The sequence below is a fragment of the Necator americanus genome, chromosome II (assembly GCF_031761385.1).
Source record: "Necator americanus strain Aroian chromosome II, whole genome shotgun sequence".
NCBI lineage: Eukaryota > Metazoa > Nematoda > Chromadorea > Rhabditida > Ancylostomatidae > Necator > Necator americanus.
Window position 1 is genome coordinate 36602159 of NC_087372.1, and position 19791 is coordinate 36621949.

General features: G+C 36.4%; 3 protein-coding genes across 3 annotated transcripts; 2 read left to right on the forward strand and 1 right to left on the reverse strand.

Annotated features, from left to right (window-relative positions):
• Positions 1–19: 19 nt before the first annotated feature.
• Positions 20–256, forward strand: RB195_020594 (uncharacterized protein; the record flags this gene model as incomplete). Its single annotated transcript, XM_064188960.1, has 1 exon — positions 20–256. The coding sequence occupies one exon, from the start codon at positions 20–22 to the stop codon at positions 254–256; it is 237 nt and encodes a 78-aa protein (XP_064044841.1).
• Positions 257–6647: 6391 nt separating this feature from the next.
• RB195_020595 (uncharacterized protein) lies at positions 6648–7796 on the reverse strand (the record flags this gene model as incomplete). The annotated part of the gene is made up of 1 exon (XM_064188961.1): positions 6648–7796. One exon carries the CDS (start codon positions 7794–7796, stop codon positions 6648–6650), a length of 1149 nt encoding a protein of 382 aa, XP_064044842.1.
• An 877-nt stretch (positions 7797–8673) lies between these two features.
• RB195_020596 (uncharacterized protein) lies at positions 8674–9822 on the forward strand (the record flags this gene model as incomplete). Its single annotated transcript, XM_064188962.1, has 1 exon — positions 8674–9822. The coding sequence occupies one exon, from the start codon at positions 8674–8676 to the stop codon at positions 9820–9822; it is 1149 nt and encodes a 382-aa protein (XP_064044843.1).
• Between the last annotated feature and the right edge of the window lie 9969 nt (positions 9823–19791).

The window sequence follows — 19791 nt, forward strand, 5'->3', positions numbered from 1 at the left end:
GGTTCAGATCGCGATGCGAATGGAACCAATGCCTGGGGCGGAGCCAACGCGCGATAGCGGTGGCGACGGCGACGGCGGCGACGACGACGACGTCTTCGACGCTCAACGACGAGGACGCTTCCTAAATCCTAGTAATCCTTGCACGACTTCACCGACACCACGGATAACACGGATGTTAGAGTCGGAAGAGACGAAACAACAACGATGCAGGCCATGCAGATACGGACCAGATGGGGATTCCAGAAAAAACGAGTGAATGGAATTTTTTGTGATCGTGCGCGACAATAAATGCACAGAAAAATGAGGGAAGAGCACCTCGATAACACTAGAATGAGGAAAAACTACAAGAAACGAACCAACTGAACAGCTCTTAACAGAGCCTAAGCGAAAAATGAATGGAAGATGTGAATGAAAATGAGTGGGCGCTGCTTCGGCACTAAAGCTTTCTGGAAATAGCCTCAAAAAGTCCCGCTTTTGAAAAGAAACAACGTGGGAGTTCAAAGTAGCAACCGAAAGAAAGAGTCGAGGATATTCCAGAAAAAAGATGTCAGGAATTTTTTCAAAAAAAATCCCTCTTCAACGCGATTTATTACAGACCCGGGCTGCGGGCTGCTGGGCAATTCCCTTGATATTTCGGAGTTTTTCAAGGTTTCAAAGGAGCATCGGGAGCGTGTAAATAAAAGCGTGTAAATTTTTGTGATTCAGTGAATTCTTTCATGAGTCCACCCACGCATAACTATAGATGATTTTTTGAAGAAGAGCCCCATTAAAACAATGGAGGGCAGCCGAATAAGTCGTGAACGTCCTCGAAAAAAATCATGGAAGAGCATAAAATTTGTGGTATCGGTTACACAAAAATAAACATGACCTTAGAAGACGATAAAAATCGTTTAATATTTATTTTATTATTTTTAATTCAGTATTGTTGTTATTTTATTATTTTCTATTTTGTTTATTTTATTTAATCTTAATGAATTTAAATTTCAAAAGTGTCTCACGCAGAAAACATTTTATCATTAAATAACCGGAGAATCACCAGTTTTTGTGGAAGCACTCATAAAAACACAATGACTAGAGTCACGTTCATACTTTGTCGCGAGACAACAACATAAAACTTTTTTTTTTGCAAGATTTTTACTAGTTACTTTTTACTAGTTTAGTGTACTTAAACATATAAGCAATATTGAAAAATAATATTTCATTTTTTAATTTTGACGGAGTTTTTTAAGTTGGATTTTTCAAATTTTTTTCAAGTTAACCATTTGTTTTCAATGGGGTACAACGGATTACTTTCTACATGAAAAAGTTGATTGGTGAAGCCGCATGCATGAAAGCGATAACTCCTCAGCGACAAAGTATGAACGCCGAGTATCACCGATCACGATAACGACGCTAAGAAAGAGATGCTCTGTTGGAGGTGGTAACTCCTACTTTTCGCGATGTCTCAAAGAGTATATATTTCTAGGATGCAAAGCGTTCGTATACGAAAATCTGTGCTAGTGCTCCGGTACTCCCGCGCCGAGAGGAGTGTAAACGGATTCATGAATTCTTGTTTTTTTTTCTCTTGAAATACAAAGATTTTATTAAGAGATAAGAGATGATATAAAGAAGAAATACATATTTTTGTTTTTTGCAAAAATTAGTATTTTTCTCTTTATATCATCTTTTATCCCGAAAAAAAGCATGCAGTGAACCCATTGACGAAAAAGAAACCTAATCAACATAAAAATTGCTTCCACAAATATCACGTCGAAGTTTTTTTTTTTGCTCTACAAGTAATCTTTTTTCTTGTCACCCTCGGTGTTTTTCATATAGAATCACCAAAGGGAATCCCTTCAACGAACCAATATATTCTTATCACCTTTAAATTACAAAACAACAACACGATGATTGTTACTAGTAATGATACCCAGTAATATTTATTATTGCAATATTTCTGAATACTCATCTTGAGGACCATATGTGAGTTTCAACTCTTAATTATATATTATTATTATTATTATTATTATTATTATTATTATTATTATTATTATTATTGTTATTATTATTATTATTATTATTATTATTACTATTATTATTATTGTCCATATATCCATTTATTATTATACTATTCCATACATTATTATCGGCTCCTGAGTTAGAGAGATTATGCACAAGAGGGAATAGAACATGATTTTTGAATTTTACAAAAAAAATTACCATTTATGTATGGGATGTTTCCTCGTTTTCGCTCCTAAACTATACTTCAAAGTGTGAAATAGAAATTGTGGGCAAAAGATTTCAAAAAAAAAAAAAAAAATAAAATAAATAAAGAGAGATACGAGAAATGTGATAATTTGAATTATAGAACATGTTAAATGATATAAATTATCCATAAATTTAGGACATAACCGGAAACTTATAGACTCTGTTTTGGAAAATTTCCTTCGTACTTGCTCCAAAATCGACTTTGACCAGCGCTTTTACGGATTTGCAGCAACTTTAGCGAGGAATAATCTTCTTCCACCAAATGACATTTATACGCAATTTTGAAACCGGAAACATTTCCCTAATTACGGTGAAATTCCATTAATTGTTCAAATTCTAATAGTTTCCATTCAATTCTTGTACTTTCTTAGATTTTTTTTTAGCGAGAGAATGAGAAGAGAAAGGAATTATCCACTTAATAAGACGTCTAAGTATATCAAAGGTAAAATTAACTTGTTAAAATGAATATTTTTAGACTCATCATAGGAAAAGAAATTTTTTTCGCTCTTTTCTAACGCTGAATATGAGAAATTATTCTTAAGATGTTATAACTTATTTTTAAATTCCAAATTTGTCCTGTTTGATTTGTTATTTTACTTGTTATATTTTAGAAAAGACTTGAGAGGAAAAAAAACTAAAAAAATTCTCTCTCAGTTGTCGACACATCCTTATTGGTCAAATAAAAAAAAGATATTGGTCAAATAAAAAAAAAGAAAAAATATTGGTGTACATATGGACATAATTTGCGGCAGAGTTTCACGATTGAATCGCGCTTGCTTCCTCGGCTGAATATGAACACTTGAAAGCGTCTAAACAAATACAAATAACAATCAGATAAAAGCCCTTAGGGCTCTCAAGTGCTCCACGAGTATTGAACGTTTTTGTGTGGGGCGGAAGAACATATAGAACACTAATAGTTTTCCGAAATGGAATAAGTGCAACTGTAACGATCGCTAATGACAGGAAATTTATCCATAACCAAAAAAAAAATCCAAATTTACTCAAAATGAATTTCTCTTCCTAATTCGATCATCTGCTTTTAATACAACTGGAATGCATTTTTATGATTTAGCTAATGGTAAGATTTTAGCGGAGAGCCAGTGGATTTTTTTTTGGAGTTTGAGATCCTAAAAGAGGACCTTGATCCAGAAAAATTTGCTTCAAACCGCGATAATTCTAAACGTTTCCCCAAATAATGGGGGAAATTCTACTTGTAATTCCTTCGTTAGTAACCAAAAAGCTTTTAAAAAAAACGGATCGTAATATGATATAGCTCTCAAAATAAAAATTCTAGAAGTTTTTTTTTTTTAAATTCAGTTCCCGACAGACAGTAGCATAATGCATTTTTTGTAAAAAAAAATAATAATAAAGTTTTTGTAGTTGAACTTTTTCAAATATTTATTTTAGTTGCCGGTCCCAGCTATCTCAGCTAAGTTAAGTAAGAGCAGCATGAGTTGCGTGTGTTAGCGTTGCGTAGCGTGCGTAGGTAAGAATTTGCGCAGTATCGTCTGTGTCTCATAAGTTCTCTGCTTGCTTAAATTCAATCTATTATTATCACCTTAATTATTATTATTGCTATTATTATTATTATTATTATTATTATTATTATTATTATTATTATTATTATTATTATTATTATTATTATTATTATTATTATTATTATTATTAACTTCTACTATATATTCCTAACTAGAAATTCCTTTATCCTCATCCAATCAATATTCACCACTTCCTCTGCTCATGCTCGAGCGTACAACGCGGTAATTCGAGTAAACATGAATACCTGTGCATAGATATAAATATTTACAGAAATTTAAAATTCTAATTAATAGAAATTCAAAAAAACCCGCTTGTAATAGAAAATTTACACGTATTATATTATATTGTATTTCATTATATTGTATATAAACGTACTTTCAAAACGTCAAGGCTTTTTTTGCTTAGCGAAAGATTATCCAGGAAAATCAGGCTTTAACGGAACCAGAACCTCTAACTAATGATAAATACTGTCTGTCGGCGGCAAATGCGACTAGGCGAGTATGAACGATGACTGGCGACGACAGCAGCAGCAGCAAGCGACACATGTCTAGACTTGGTATTAGAACGAACGCCGCTCGATTTTGAGTGATCCGCGTGACCACCCAAGGTGGTCCTGACCGGAATATTGATAGCACTTCTCTTCGCAAACATCGACTATGTAAACCAAATGGAAATACGAATTCAGAAACGAAACAAAAACATTCCTACGCAATTTATTATTATTACATTTATTATTATCTATTACTATTCCTAACGATTGGACAAATTTCCACATAATATTTCGTCTTCATTACTCTTTTATTTGTTTATTTTCACTTCACAATTTATTTATTTATTTATTTATCTACTATTTATTTATTGCCTTTCCAATTTCCAAACATGACAAAAAAGACAGGAAATGAAAAAAAGCGGTAAACCATAAGCAATAAACTAAAATCGAGGAAAATTTTGTAGAAGCGCCTTAGTTTTTCTGTTCTCATCAATCGATACTAAATATCTTACCGATCCTAGCACTTGTACGTATAAATTTCCGACGAACTCCACCACCGTATTCTTTTTTTACCGTATCTTATAAGGATAGATCATGAAAAAGTCGGTAATTTGGATTTTATCCAACACAACTAAATTTATCCACTTGTTTATTTCACTTTATAAAAAAAAATAACAAGAAAAACCAAAGGTCACAAGAATTTCTTTAACGTTTCATGCAATAATTATTCCAAATATGAGGTAATGGTGAGGAGAAAGTTTTTCTTTTACTCCTCCAGACCATATTTTTCCATGAACATAATGTTCCTGAAGCGGTTAACAATCGTTTCTGCAAATTTCTGCAAAACACCGTTCATTTGCCCCTCTTTGCGTACTTAAAAGACGTCATCGAATAAAAGAACACACAATAGAAGGGGAAGGTTAGCGGCCACTTATAGAATGAGGCTAAAAGGCTTTGTATTGTTGTTGGTTTTTTTCCTCCTCCGGAAGGAAGGATTTCTTCATTGCTTCAGGATGCTGAACTGAATAAGTGAACAAAAATAATTATTCGATGTGATTCGGAATGAAAAAAAAACTCTGAATGATGTGGAAAGTTAGACGCTCATTGTTTTGCATTAAATAATTGAAAGGAAATTTGATCTACGGATATTTTCCCCCTCCCCAGCAATATCCGATTCATTTCACGTTAAAAACAGATTCATCAGCAAAAAAAACCGAATTGAAATGCGAGTAGGAACCAAAAAACTTTTTTTTTAATAAAAAAAAACAAAAAAAAACCTTTCAAAAAAAAAACAATTTGACTCCGAAAACTACGGTCTGTACATAACGTTTATAGTCTGTAGCCATGTTCCTTGGCGACAAAATTTGATCTAAATAGACTCTTAAAGGAGAAAAACCGCAGTGTTATTGAAGTATTTCGCGAAAATACGTCAACTATCATAAATATCGTCAAATTCACAGAGTAGACGCACATTCCATGTGATATAAGACTGCTTTCGCGGTTCTCTTGGAACAGTTTGCATATGAAAGAAAAATCGTCAAGCAATGGCGCGTTACTATGTTTTGGGTGCTAGCGGCTTCACATCATCACTTCTTATTTGATTTATTACTTTTGTTTATTCATTAATATTTTCCCCTTGACTGAGTTCATAAACAAACGATGGAATCGCTGCGATTTGGTGGCTCGTGCAAAATGAATCGCTGCGATTGAGATCCGAGTCGGAGTATGAGAGTATGGTATATACTCTACACAAAATTTGTTATTCTAAGGCACACCTCTTCATCGATACGGTAGTGTCGTAGTCGATCGATATGAGCGGATAAGAGTAATATTAGTACGTGACAAAAGATCACCACAGACGCAAGCGGGTGTCACGGCGCGGGGACGCGGAGGTCAAAAAATCTGACGTGAACTATACATCTGCAATCTTGGGAACGTACTCAATTTTATGGTTTTATTATAATTTTATTTTCTGAAATAATATCATATTTCTAGAAATAAATATTTCTCCCAATATTCTTTCTTTCGCCCATGTTCGACTGTCTTTGAATCTCGGCATGTTCAAACGTAGTTTTAACTGATTTCTTTGAGCTGTAGCCAAGATTGGTATCGATCTTTATTAAACAGCGGCTAACGTTTCGGCGGTATCGCCTTCGTCAGAGCCTGGAAAACTCAAAGCCATTAGTGACCTATCCCCTCAAGCGCCTCATCACCCTACAGAAAGCACCCAAACGGTAAGCAAACTCAAACAGCAACACATAGGCTAGTACTTACCTCATTAACTAGACTTGTTAACTCAGCAGACCACCACGTACCACAACTACGAGTCACAAGGGTTTTTATATAGGGACCTCACGGCCCGCCCCGTAGATCAAAACCCGCATAAGTCTTGATACGGGGATAACTCGTTTGTGATCGCAATGCACTCATCCTTCTTGTTCATTTTTGGACTTTTGGCGGTTATCCAAAAGGCCTCTAGCGTTCTGCGTGCTGTGATTTCGGACTCGTAGGATAATATACGAACTTCTACCTCTACTTCGGAGTTTTGATGACATATTCTACGGTGTGCTCCAAGTGGGGTGAAGGTTTTTGATTTTGCGAGTCCATCTAGATGCTCCTTGACCCTAATACACAATGGGCGTCCCGTTTCCCCTATATAATCGTCACCGCACAACCTGCACGTGATACGATACACCACTCCCGATATCATGCAATCACCCTCTCTGCCATAAGGGCAAACCACGCAGCTGGGAGTTGTGCAGAGTCGATCATACACACGGTTACGTACTAGCTTCTCCTTGAGGTTTGCTGGAGGTATTTCCACAACCCTCACGTCATTCCTTAGACCCGCTTTTCGTAGACAGCCCCGTACTGCTCTGCTCATATCATCAGATATATAAGGTAAACAGAAAGGGATCTTCTCTGGGCCATCCACTACGTTGGGTCTTCGAGAGGGATACCGTGCTTGTCGGGTAGCACCATCTCCAGCTGGGTATCCATTGGACATTGCTACTTTATGGGCCACATTTATAGACCATGCTTTTTCCTGGCTACTCGATGAGACTCTTGCCGCCGTTCTGTACATGTTACCTATAACAGATTTTTTCATTTTGCTGGGATGCGCTGAAAGATAGTGGATTAAGATGTTTTTACTGCTGGGTTTCCGGTACCACTTAGTCTTACATATCCCATTCCGCAAGTAAATGTGCACATTCAGGAAAGCCAACCAGTTGTCTATCGGTCTCTCCCTTGTGAACTTAATGTGCGGACACTGCTGATTGAGAAGATTGAAGCACGCGTCTAGCTCTGCTTGGGTTGAGCAGACGACGCAGCAATCATCTATGTAACGATAATACAGCAGTGGTTTGCGGTCTATTATAGGCTTTTCGATCTTGGCCATGAAAACAATGGCGAGAGTGGGTGCCAGCCTTTGTCCCATAGCTAGGCCTCTAAGTTGTCGGTAGTACTGTCCCGACCATCGGAAAATAGAGCAATTCAGGCATTCGTTTATCAATGTCATGATCTGCCTGATGCTGAATCCATACATGTTTAAAGAAGCCTGGCGCTGCGTGAGCAGTTCGTGAACAGCCTGCATCGCTACATCGTTTGAAACGTTCGTATAGAGTGACGTAACGTCAAAGGTCTCTACTACACATTCACGCTCAAATGAGGTACTGCGGAGATGTTTTAGGAAGTTGCTAGAACTGCTGAGGTGGGCAGGGACATATCTGAGCAGCTGATTTAGGATTATGTTGAGCAGCCAGGAAATTCTATCCGTGGGGCCCCCGATACCACTAATGATAGGCCTCACTTTAAAGTCACGTGGATCTTTCGAAGTGAGGCCATTTTCAGAGAGCTTGTGAGTTTTGATTAGCGTGTATAGGACTGGACATGCGGGTAAGTCGTTCTTGAGACGCGTAATAAGAAAGCAATATCGCCGCCTAAACAGGGTTTGGGTAGAAACGGCTGGAACAGCAGGGCTCCCAAAAAACTTTATTACGCGTCTCAAGAACGACTTACCCGCATGTCCAGTCCTATACACGCTAATCAAAACTCACAAGCTCTCTGAAAATGGCCTCACTTCGAAAGATCCACGTGACTTTAAAGTGAGGCCTATCATTAGTGGTATCGGGGGCCCCACGGATAGAATTTCCTGGCTGCTCAACATAATCCTAAATCAGCTGCTCAGATATGTCCCTGCCCACCTCAGCAGTTCTAGCAACTTCCTAAAACATCTCCGCAGTACCTCATTTGAGCGTGAATGTGTAGTAGAGACCTTTGACGTTACGTCACTCTATACGAACGTTTCAAACGATGTAGCGATGCAGGCTGTTCACGAACTGCTCACGCAGCGCCAGGCTTCTTTAAACATGTATGGATTCAGCATCAGGCAGATCATGACATTGATAAACGAATGCCTGAATTGCTCTATTTTCCGATGGTCGGGACAGTACTACCGACAACTTAGAGGCCTAGCTATGGGACAAAGGCTGGCACCCACTCTCGCCATTGTTTTCATGGCCAAGATCGAAAAGCCTATAATAGACCGCAAACCACTGCTGTATTATCGTTACATAGATGATTGCTGCGTCGTCTGCTCAACCCAAGCAGAGCTAGACGCGTGCTTCAATCTTCTCAATCAGCAGTGTCCGCACATTAAGTTCACAAGGGAGAGACCGATAGACAACTGGTTGGCTTTCCTGAATGTGCACATTTACTTGCGGAATGGGATATGTAAGACTAAGTGGTACCGGAAACCCAGCAGTAAAAACATCTTAATCCACTATCTTTCAGCGCATCCCAGCAAAATGAAAAAATCTGTTATAGGTAACATGTACAGAACGGCGGCAAGAGTCTCATCGAGTAGCCAGGAAAAAGCATGGTCTATAAATGTGGCCCATAAAGTAGCAATGTCCAATGGATACCCAGCTGGAGATGGTGCTACCCGACAAGCACGGTATCCCTCTCGAAGACCCAACGTAGTGGATGGCCCAGAGAAGATCCCTTTCTGTTTACCTTATATATCTGATGATATGAGCAGAGCAGTACGGGGCTGTCTACGAAAAGCGGGTCTAAGGAATGACGTGAGGGTTGTGGAAATACCTCCAGCAAACCTCAAGGAGAAGCTAGTACGTAACCGTGTGTATGATCGACTCTGCACAACTCCCAGCTGCGTGGTTTGCCCTTATGGCAGAGAGGGTGATTGCATGATATCGGGAGTGGTGTATCGTATCACGTGCAGGTTGTGCGGTGACGATTATATAGGGGAAACGGGACGCCCATTGTGTATTAGGGTCAAGGAGCATCTAGATGGACTCGCAAAATCAAAAACCTTCACCCCACTTGGAGCACACCGTAGAATATGTCATCAAAACTCCGAAGTAGAGGTAGAAGTTCGTATATTATCCTACGAGTCCGAAATCACAGCACGCAGAACGCTAGAGGCCTTTTGGATAACCGCCAAAAGTCCAAAAATGAACAAGAAGGATGAGTGCATTGCGATCACAAACGAGTTATCCCCGTATCAAGACTTATGCGGGTTTTGATCTACGGGGCGGGCCGTGAGGTCCCTATATAAAAACCCTTGTGACTCGTAGTTGTGGTACGTGGTGGTCTGCTGAGTTAACAAGTCTAGTTAATGAGGTAAGTACTAGCCTATGTGTTGCTGTTTGAGTTTGCTTACCGTTTGGGTGCTTTCTGTAGGGTGATGAGGCGCTTGAGGGGATAGGTCACTAATGGCTTTGAGTTTTCCAGGCTCTGACGAAGGCGATACCGCCGAAACGTTAGCCGCTGTTTAATAAAGATCGATACCAATCTTGGCTACAGCTCAAAGAAATCAGTTAAAACTACGTTTGAACATGCCGAGATTCAAAGACAGTCGAACATGGGCGAAAGAAAGAATATTGGGAGAAATATTTATTTCTAGAAATATGATATTATTTCAGAAAATAAAATTATAATAAAACCATAAAATTGAGTACGTTCCCAAGATTGCAGATGTATAGTTCACGTCAGATTTTTTGACCTCCGCGTCCCCGCGCCGTGACACCCGCTTGCGTCTGTGGTGATCTTTTGTCACGTACTAATATTACTCTTATCCGCTCATATCGATCGACTACGACACTACCGTATCGATGAAGAGGTGTGCCTTAGAATAACAAATTTTGTGTAGAGTATATACCATACTCTCATACTCCGACTCGGATCTCAATCGCAGCGATTCATTTTGCACGAGCCACCAAATCGCAGCGATTCCATCGTTTGTTTATGAACTCAGTCAAGGGGAAAATATTAATGAATAAACAAAAGTAATAAATCAAATAAGAAGTGATGATGTGAAGCCGCTAGCACCCAAAACATAGTAACGCGCCATTGCTTGACGATTTTTCTTTCATATGCAAACTGTTCCAAGAGAACCGCGAAAGCAGTCTTATATCACATGGAATGTGCGTCTACTCTGTGAATTTGACGATATTTATGATAGTTGACGTATTTTCGCGAAATACTTCAATAACACTGCGGTTTTTCTCCTTTAAGAGTCTATTTAGATCAAATTTTGTCGCCAAGGAACATGGCTACAGACTATAAACGTTATGTACAGACCGTAGTTTTCGGAGTCAAATTGTTTTCTTTTGAAAGGTTTTTTTTTTGTCTTTTTTCATTAAAGAAAAGTTTTTTGGTTTCTACTCGCATTTCAATTCGGTTTTTTTTGCTGATGAATCTGTTTTTAACGTGAAATGAATCGGATATTGCTGGGGAGGGGGAAAATATCCGTAGATCAAATTTCCTTTCAATTATTTAATGCAAAACAATGAGCGTCTAACTTTCCACATCATTCAGAGTTTTTTTTTTCATTCCGAATCACATCGAATAATTATTTTTGTTCACTTATTCAGTTCAGCATCCTGAAGCAATGAAGAAATCCTTCCTTCCGGAGGAGGAAAAAAACCAACAACAATACAAAGCCTTTTAGCCTCATTCTATAAGTGGCCGCTAACCTTCCCCTTCTATTGTGTGTTCTTTTATTCGATGACGTCTTTTAAGTACGCAAAGAGGGGCAAATGAACGGTGTTTTGCAGAAATTTGCAGAAACGATTGTTAACCGCTTCAGGAACATTATGTTCATGGAAAAATATGGTCTGGAGGAGTAAAAGAAAAACTTTCTCCTCACCATTACCTCATATTTGGAATAATTATTGCATGAAACGTTAAAGAAATTCTTGTGACCTTTGGTTTTTCTTGTTATTTTTTTTTGTGAAATAAACATGTGGATAAATTTAGTTGTGTTGGATAAAATCCAAATTACCGACTTTTTCATGATCTATCCTTATAAGATACGGTAAAAAAAAAGAATACGGTGGTGGAGTTCGTCGGAAATTTATACGTACAAGTGCTAGGATCGGTAAGATATTTAGTATCGATTGATGAGAACAGAAAAACTAAGGCGCTTCTACAAAATTTTCCTCGATTTTAGTTTATTGCTTATGGTTTACCGCTTTTTTTCATTTCCTGTCTTTTTTGTCATGTTTGGAAATTGGAAAGGCAATAAATAAATAGTAGATAAATAAATAAATAAATAAATTGTGAAGTGAAAATAAACAAATAAAAGAGTAATGAAGACGAAATATTATGTGGAAATTTGTCCAATCGTTAGGAATAGTAATAGATAATAATAAATGTAATAATAATAAATTGCGTAGGAATGTTTTTGTTTCGTTTCTGAATTCGTATTTCCATTTGGTTTACATAGTCGATGTTTGCGAAGAGAAGTGCTATCAATATTCCGGTCAGGACCACCTTGGGTGGTCACGCGGATCACTCAAAATCGAGCGGCGTTCGTTCTAATACCAAGTCTAGACATGTGTCGCTTGCTGCTGCTGCTGTCGTCGCCAGTCATCGTTCATACTCGCCTAGTCGCATTTGCCGCCGACAGACAGTATTTATCATTAGTTAGAGGTTCTGGTTCCGTTAAAGCCTGATTTTCCTGGATAATCTTTCGCTAAGCAAAAAAAGCCTTGACGTTTTGAAAGTACGTTTATATACAATATAATGAAATACAATATAATATAATACGTGTAAATTTTCTATTACAAGCGGGTTTTTTTTGAATTTCTATTAATTAGAATTTTAAATTTCTGTAAATATTTATATCTATGCACAGGTATTCATGTTTACTCGAATTACCGCGTTGTACGCTCGAGCATGAGCAGAGGAAGTGGTGAATATTGATTGGATGAGGATAAAGGAATTTCTAGTTAGGAATATATAGTAGAAGTTAATAATAATAATAATAATAATAATAATAATAATAATAATAATAATAATAATAATAATAATAATAATAACAATAATAATAATAATAATAATAATAGCAATAATAATAATTAAGGTGATAATAATAGATTGAATTTAAGCAAGCAGAGAACTTATGAGACACAGACGATACTGCGCAAATTCTTACCTACGCACGCTACGCAACGCTAACACACGCAACTCATGCTGCTCTTACTTAACTTAGCTGAGATAGCTGGGACCGGCAACTAAAATAAATATTTGAAAAAGTTCAACTACAAAAACTTTATTATTATTTTTTTTTACAAAAAATGCATTATGCTACTGTCTGTCGGGAACTGAATTTAAAAAAAAAAAACTTCTAGAATTTTTATTTTGAGAGCTATATCATATTACGATCCGTTTTTTTTAAAAGCTTTTTGGTTACTAACGAAGGAATTACAAGTAGAATTTCCCCCATTATTTGGGGAAACGTTTAGAATTATCGCGGTTTGAAGCAAATTTTTCTGGATCAAGGTCCTCTTTTAGGATCTCAAACTCCAAAAAAAAAATCCACTGGCTCTCCGCTAAAATCTTACCATTAGCTAAATCATAAAAATGCATTCCAGTTGTATTAAAAGCAGATGATCGAATTAGGAAGAGAAATTCATTTTGAGTAAATTTGGATTTTTTTTTTGGTTATGGATAAATTTCCTGTCATTAGCGATCGTTACAGTTGCACTTATTCCATTTCGGAAAACTATTAGTGTTCTATATGTTCTTCCGCCCCACACAAAAACGTTCAATACTCGTGGAGCACTTGAGAGCCCTAAGGGCTTTTATCTGATTGTTATTTGTATTTGTTTAGACGCTTTCAAGTGTTCATATTCAGCCGAGGAAGCAAGCGCGATTCAATCGTGAAACTCTGCCGCAAATTATGTCCATATGTACACCAATATTTTTTCTTTTTTTTTATTTGACCAATATCTTTTTTTTATTTGACCAATAAGGATGTGTCGACAACTGAGAGAGAATTTTTTAAATTTTTTTACCTTTCAGGTAAGTCTTTTCTAAAATAGAACAAGTAAAATAACAAATCAAACAGGACAAATTTGGAATTTAAAAATAAGTTATAACATCTTAAGAATAATTTCTCATATTCAGCGTTAGAAAAGAGCGAAAAAAATTTCTTTTCCTATGATGAGTCTAAAAATATTCATTTTAACAAGTTAATTTTACCTTTGATATACTTAGACGTCTTATTAAGTGGACAATTCCTTTCTCTTCTCATTCTCCCGCTAAAAAAAATCTAAGAAAGTACAAGAATTGAATGGAAACTATTAGAATTTGAACAATTAATGGAATTTCACCGTAATTAGGGAAATGTTTCCGGTTTCAAAATTGCGTATAAATGTCATTTGGTGGAAGAAGATTATTCCTCGCTAAAGTTGCTGCAAATCCGTAAAAGCGCTGGTCAAAGTCGATTTTGGAGCAAGTACGAAGGAAATTTTCCAAAACAGAGTCTATAAGTTTCCGGTTATGTCCTAAATTTATGGATAATTTATATCATTTAACATGTTCTATAATTCAAATTATCACATTTCTCGTATCTCTCTTTATTTATTTTATTTTTTTTTTTTTTTTGGAATCTTTTGCCCACAATTTCTATTTCACACTTTGAAGTGTAGTTTAGGAGCGAAAACGAGGAAACATCCCGTACATAAATGGTAATTTTTTTGTAAAATTCAAACATCATATTCTATTTCCTCTTGAGCATATTTTCTCTAACTCAGGAGCCGATAATATTGTATGGAATAATATAATAATATATGGATATACAGACAATAATAATAATAATAATAATAATAATAATAATAATAATAATAACAATAATAATAATAATAATAATAATAATAATAATAATAATAATAATAATAATATATAATTAAGAGTTGAAACTCACATATGGTCCTCAAGATGAGTATTCAGAAATATTGCAATAATAAATATTACTGGGTATCATTACTAGTAACAATCATCGTGTTGTTGTTTTGTAATTTAAAGGTGATAAGAATATATTGGTTCGTTGAAGGGATTCCCTTTGGTGATTCTATATGAAAAACACCGAGGGTGACAAGAAAAAAGATTACTTGTAGAGCAAAAAAAAAACTTCGACGTGATATTTGTGGAAGCAATTTTTATGTTGATTAGGTTTCTTTTTCGTCAATGGGTTCACTGCATGCTTTTTTTCGGGATAAAAGATGATATAAAGAGAAAAATACTAATTTTTGCAAAAAACAAAAATATGTATTTCTTCTTTATATCATCTCTTATCTCTTAATAAAATCTTTGTATTTCAAGAGAAAAAAAAAACAAGAATTCATGAATCCGTTTACACTCCTCTCGGCGCGGGAGTACCGGAGCACTAGCACAGATTTTCGTATACGAACGCTTTGCATCCTAGAAATATATACTCTTTGAGACATCGCGAAAAGTAGGAGTTACCACCTCCAACAGAGCATCTCTTTCTTAGCGTCGTTATCGTGATCGGTGATACTCGGCGTTCATACTTTGTCGCTGAGGAGTTATCGCTTTCATGCATGCGGCTTCACCAATCAACTTTTTCATGTAGAAAGTAATCCGTTGTACCCCATTGAAAACAAATGGTTAACTTGAAAAAAATTTGAAAAATCCAACTTAAAAAACTCCGTCAAAATTAAAAAATGAAATATTATTTTTCAATATTGCTTATATGTTTAAGTACACTGGTAAAAATCTTGCAAAAAAAAGTTTTATGTTGTTGTCTCGCGACAAAGTATGAACGTGACTCTAGTCATTGTGTTTTTATGAGTGCTTCCACAAAAACTGGTGATTCTCCGGTTATTTAATGATAAAATGTTTTCTGCGTGAGACACTTTTGAAATTTAAATTCATTAAGATTAAATAAAATAAACAAAATAGAAAATAATAATATATAAAAAAAAAAAAAATAAAATAATAATATACAATATACAGTACATGTACTCGATGTGCCAAATCAGTGTTTTTATCCTCACAGACAAGTTTGGCACCAGTTTATCCACCTCGGAGAGATGAAAAGCTTGGTTGGCTCCGGGACGGTTTCGAACCATCCATCGATCGTGCAGTCATAGCCGGATCTCTTACCCACTGCGCTACACCCTGCTCAAAAGTGATATGGTTTTTTTTTTATTTCCTAGTATGTCAAACTGTTCCATATCCGTCAATAGACATATTATAAATGGCCAGTTTCATTTCATTAGTTAGGACATTTCTTTACTCTTTGCCATTTAGTAAACAAAAATTTTTGCGCATTCAGAAATAGAAAGAAAGAATTATTTCTAGCCTGGCCTGGCCTAAACTGGCCATTTATAATATGTCTATTGACGGATATGGAACAGTTTGACATACTAGGAAATAAAAAAAAAACCATATCACTTTTGAGCAGGGTGTAGCGCAGTGGGTAAGAGATCCGGCTATGACTGCACGATCGATGGATGGTTCGAAACCGTCCCGGAGCCAACCAAGCTTTTCATCTCTCCGAGGTGGATAAACTGGTGCCAAACTTGTCTGTGAGGATAAAAACACTGATTTGGCACATCGAGTACATGTACTGTATATTGCAGTTATCGGTACGGTAATCGCTTGATGGATACGTCCAGGATGCGGACGGTGCCCGCGCTACTCAACTATCCTCGATCCTTCCACGTTTAAACGGACGCCTCAAACGGAAATTCTCGGGATCATTTCGGGTATTGAAATTATTTTTAGATCAGATTCATAGCAGTTTATGACGCAAAAAAGCAGTTAATGAGTTCTTCAGAGCGTTGAAAAATTAAAATAAACTTTTTTTTTGATAATTATGAATAATCTTTGATAACGTGGAATTTTTGCTATCGTTCTGTGGTGTTTGGCATCACTTTAGCATGAGATAGCTTCTGGAAGTTATTCTGGAGGATAGACATTCGTTCGTTGCCCCGAAACGTTTCTGCGTTGCGAAGTCGAAAACGTTCATTTGGTCCTAAGCGGATTGAATTACGCTATATACTTTATATTTTATCTCATCTTCGCAAATATTGCTATCGTTATTCGTTTGCACGTGACGGTTTTTGTTTGCATTGACGCACATGGTTCGGTTTTTTTTTCTTTGTTGAAGACGTTACTGACGTTTTAATGTCATTGTTGACGTTCTCACTTGTTCAATAATGACTTATTAGTATTGTTTGTTATCGTTTTTTTCTTTTGTTCCTTCTTAACATTTCATCTCAGTAATTTTCTATTCATTCTAGTGAAAATTTAACACAAATGACGAAATGAACCAGCAAATATTTAAGAGAGCAGAAATCTCCGTTTTTTCTTGTTGCTGCAGAAATTTGTACATTTTAATATTCAACTGCAAGCAAAAAACGAATTCATATTGTCGTTGCATTTCTGACTTTTTTCCTCATATTTTTGAAAATTTTTCCTATTTTTCCGGGAAAAATTTTCAAAAATATGAGGAAAAAAGTCGGAAACTCATCCATATAATTATTGAGCTATTAACTATTGAATGAAATTATGATGAATTATGAAGTGTTATGAATCTAAATTATGTAATAAATTATTATCAACGCTATTAAACTAACTATTGGAAGAAATATAAAATAATTACGAAATTTTTGCTCTGAAAGGAGAAAAAAGGAAAATGTAGTACGCGGATAGAAGTTGAAAAAGACGTTTCCGATCAAAATAAACGAAGATATGATGAGAAATACAAGAGAAAATTAAATGTTCCACGAAAAAAAATTGTGGACAAAATTCAGTAATAAAGTACAACTTTCAATTTTTACTACAACTTGAAAATAAGGGATCAAAAAGAGATTTCGATTTTTTCACTGGAAATTTTCAAATTTTCTTTCCTCGACGGAATTTGAAGGTTTGGAATCCGGAGAAGATTAGGAATATATGAACTACAAAAAAAAAGTGTAAGCTTTTAAATGATCGCACACTTTCAATCATTCTCGTTCCTCTAGCGGTTAAAGGCATCACTCCACGAATCTGAGGTGGTACGGATTTCAGGTGGAGTATTCGTATACAGGATGGGAGACTACGGAGAGGGGTGTGATTCCGTTCATTTCTTCCTAATTGCCTTTGAAAACGGCCCGGAAGATACGGGTTCGGGCGTCCCGGCGCACTATTTTCTACAAAGAGTTCGACTGGAGCGCGCCAGCCTTGAGCGGCGCCGCATCTTCTGGCCCGTTTTTTACGGCAATTAGGAAAAATGGACGGAATCATCCACCTCTTCATAGTCTCCCATCCTCAAATTCTTGGGGTGATGTCTTCAAATTCAAAAACTCTCAAAAATTCCCCAGCATGTAGCTGCTAGATCGTCTCTCAATGGGCATTCGTGGCACGATATGTAGAAAGTTTCGTGTTACATGCGTTTTTCTCCCCCTTGTTCATGAGTTGTGAAAATTGGGAAGAATCCATGAATTTCTGGCGAAGTCACGCATAGCTCTAAAAAAACCCTTTGAATTATTGGCTGACTTAGTTTCGACGAATGAGTGCCCAAATAGAGAAATTTCTCTCGAACTCGTGAGTTAATTTTCGTTTTTTCCCTCCAAAAACTGCGCAACGATATCCATGTAATTGATTTGAATTGAAAATTTCCAAGAAAAAGGAGTTGAGGAAAGCATTTTTTTTGAACATTTATGTTTGAATGATTCAAACATAAATGATGATCCTTGAAAAGTTAAGTGTTCAAATCCTTGAAAAAGAAAGTATTTTTTTGAACATTTATGTTTGAGTGATTCAAATCCCTGAAAAATTCCGTTATTTGAGCGGAGATCAAATCATTGGTGAAAAAGGAAGTCTCTGTACGTTTGGAAATAACTGAAAAGATTCTGGATAAACCATAAACAATTTTTTGTATCAAATAAGAGAAAATGGGAGAGTACAATAACACGATGATTGTGGAAAAAAGAAAAGAGCCATGGAATCCTGGAAAGTATATGATAAAAATGTCAGAGTATCTAAATAGTGCTGCTCATTACTTCCAGAAAACTTACGGAAAATTACTCGAACACCTTAAATAAGTTTCAAATTTTGAAAAAAAAGCCCCGTAAAAAGTGTTGGATTGAATTTCCCCAAATCGTACGAAGTAAACTTTCAGATAAATGTCCCAGAAATAAAGTTTAGAAAAAATTGCAATTCTGAATGCAGTTGGCAGATAAATAAATAACAAATAAGAGGATTAATAAAAAAAAAGCTTGCGTGAGAAGGCGTTGGATTATTTTTGAGGGCTATGAAAATTTTCTAAAAAAAAATCCAAAATGTAAGAATACCCCATTCGCTATGAGCTATCACGTTGTCAATAATCCTTCTAAGAAGTTTTTCATGCGGAGAAAAGTTAAATTTACGTGGTCCTCTAATTTACTTACTTAGTAGTAATAATAAACAAACAAACAAAATTAGCAAGGGAGAATGGAGTCAACAAATAACAAATCACAAATAAGAACTAAAAACATCTTACTGTTTTCTTTCTACAACACTCCACGCCTGCGGATGAATTGCTGAAATTCCTGCTCGCACATAACCACAAGGTCTTGCAAGGAATTTAATAATTGAAATCTACCGTAACACACCAAGCGTAATTTCATTGAATGCATTAATCGAGGCCTCAGATGCCACGGATGTCACCGTAACCTATCCATCCATCATCGCATCGTCTATCCGAATCGCACCAAATGAATGACTTTTTTCTCTGGTGATGGCACGATTCTCCGGCTTTCACACGTAGGTCAAAGATACGCGCCAGCGCTTTGCGTTGCGCGGGAATCTCAAATTTCGCCGGAAAAAGCTCGGCGTCATCGAAACAGCTCTAATCCCTGTCCGATTTCGGAGAGAGAAGGCGAATCCCGAGGCGAGCAGAGGAGAAGTTCCCTCTTTGTGGATGGATTTCGGAAAGGATTAAATGATTTGTACATGAACACAGTTCTAAATCCGTGGTGCTGCCAATGATTTCTCGATTTTACTGAGAACTGGGGGGAAAATTTGAGGATAAGCTGTTGAGTTTTCGGACCGTGGAAAACAAAAAACAAAACAACACAGGATTAGAATTCAACACGGCACCGCGAATGTCTTTAAGCAGGTGCTAAGCAGACAGCGGGAACGAAAACAACACCTTAAGGAACACACCTCCGCAGAAAAAAAAATAATCGGCACCGCATCATTGCAGTTGCCTAGGA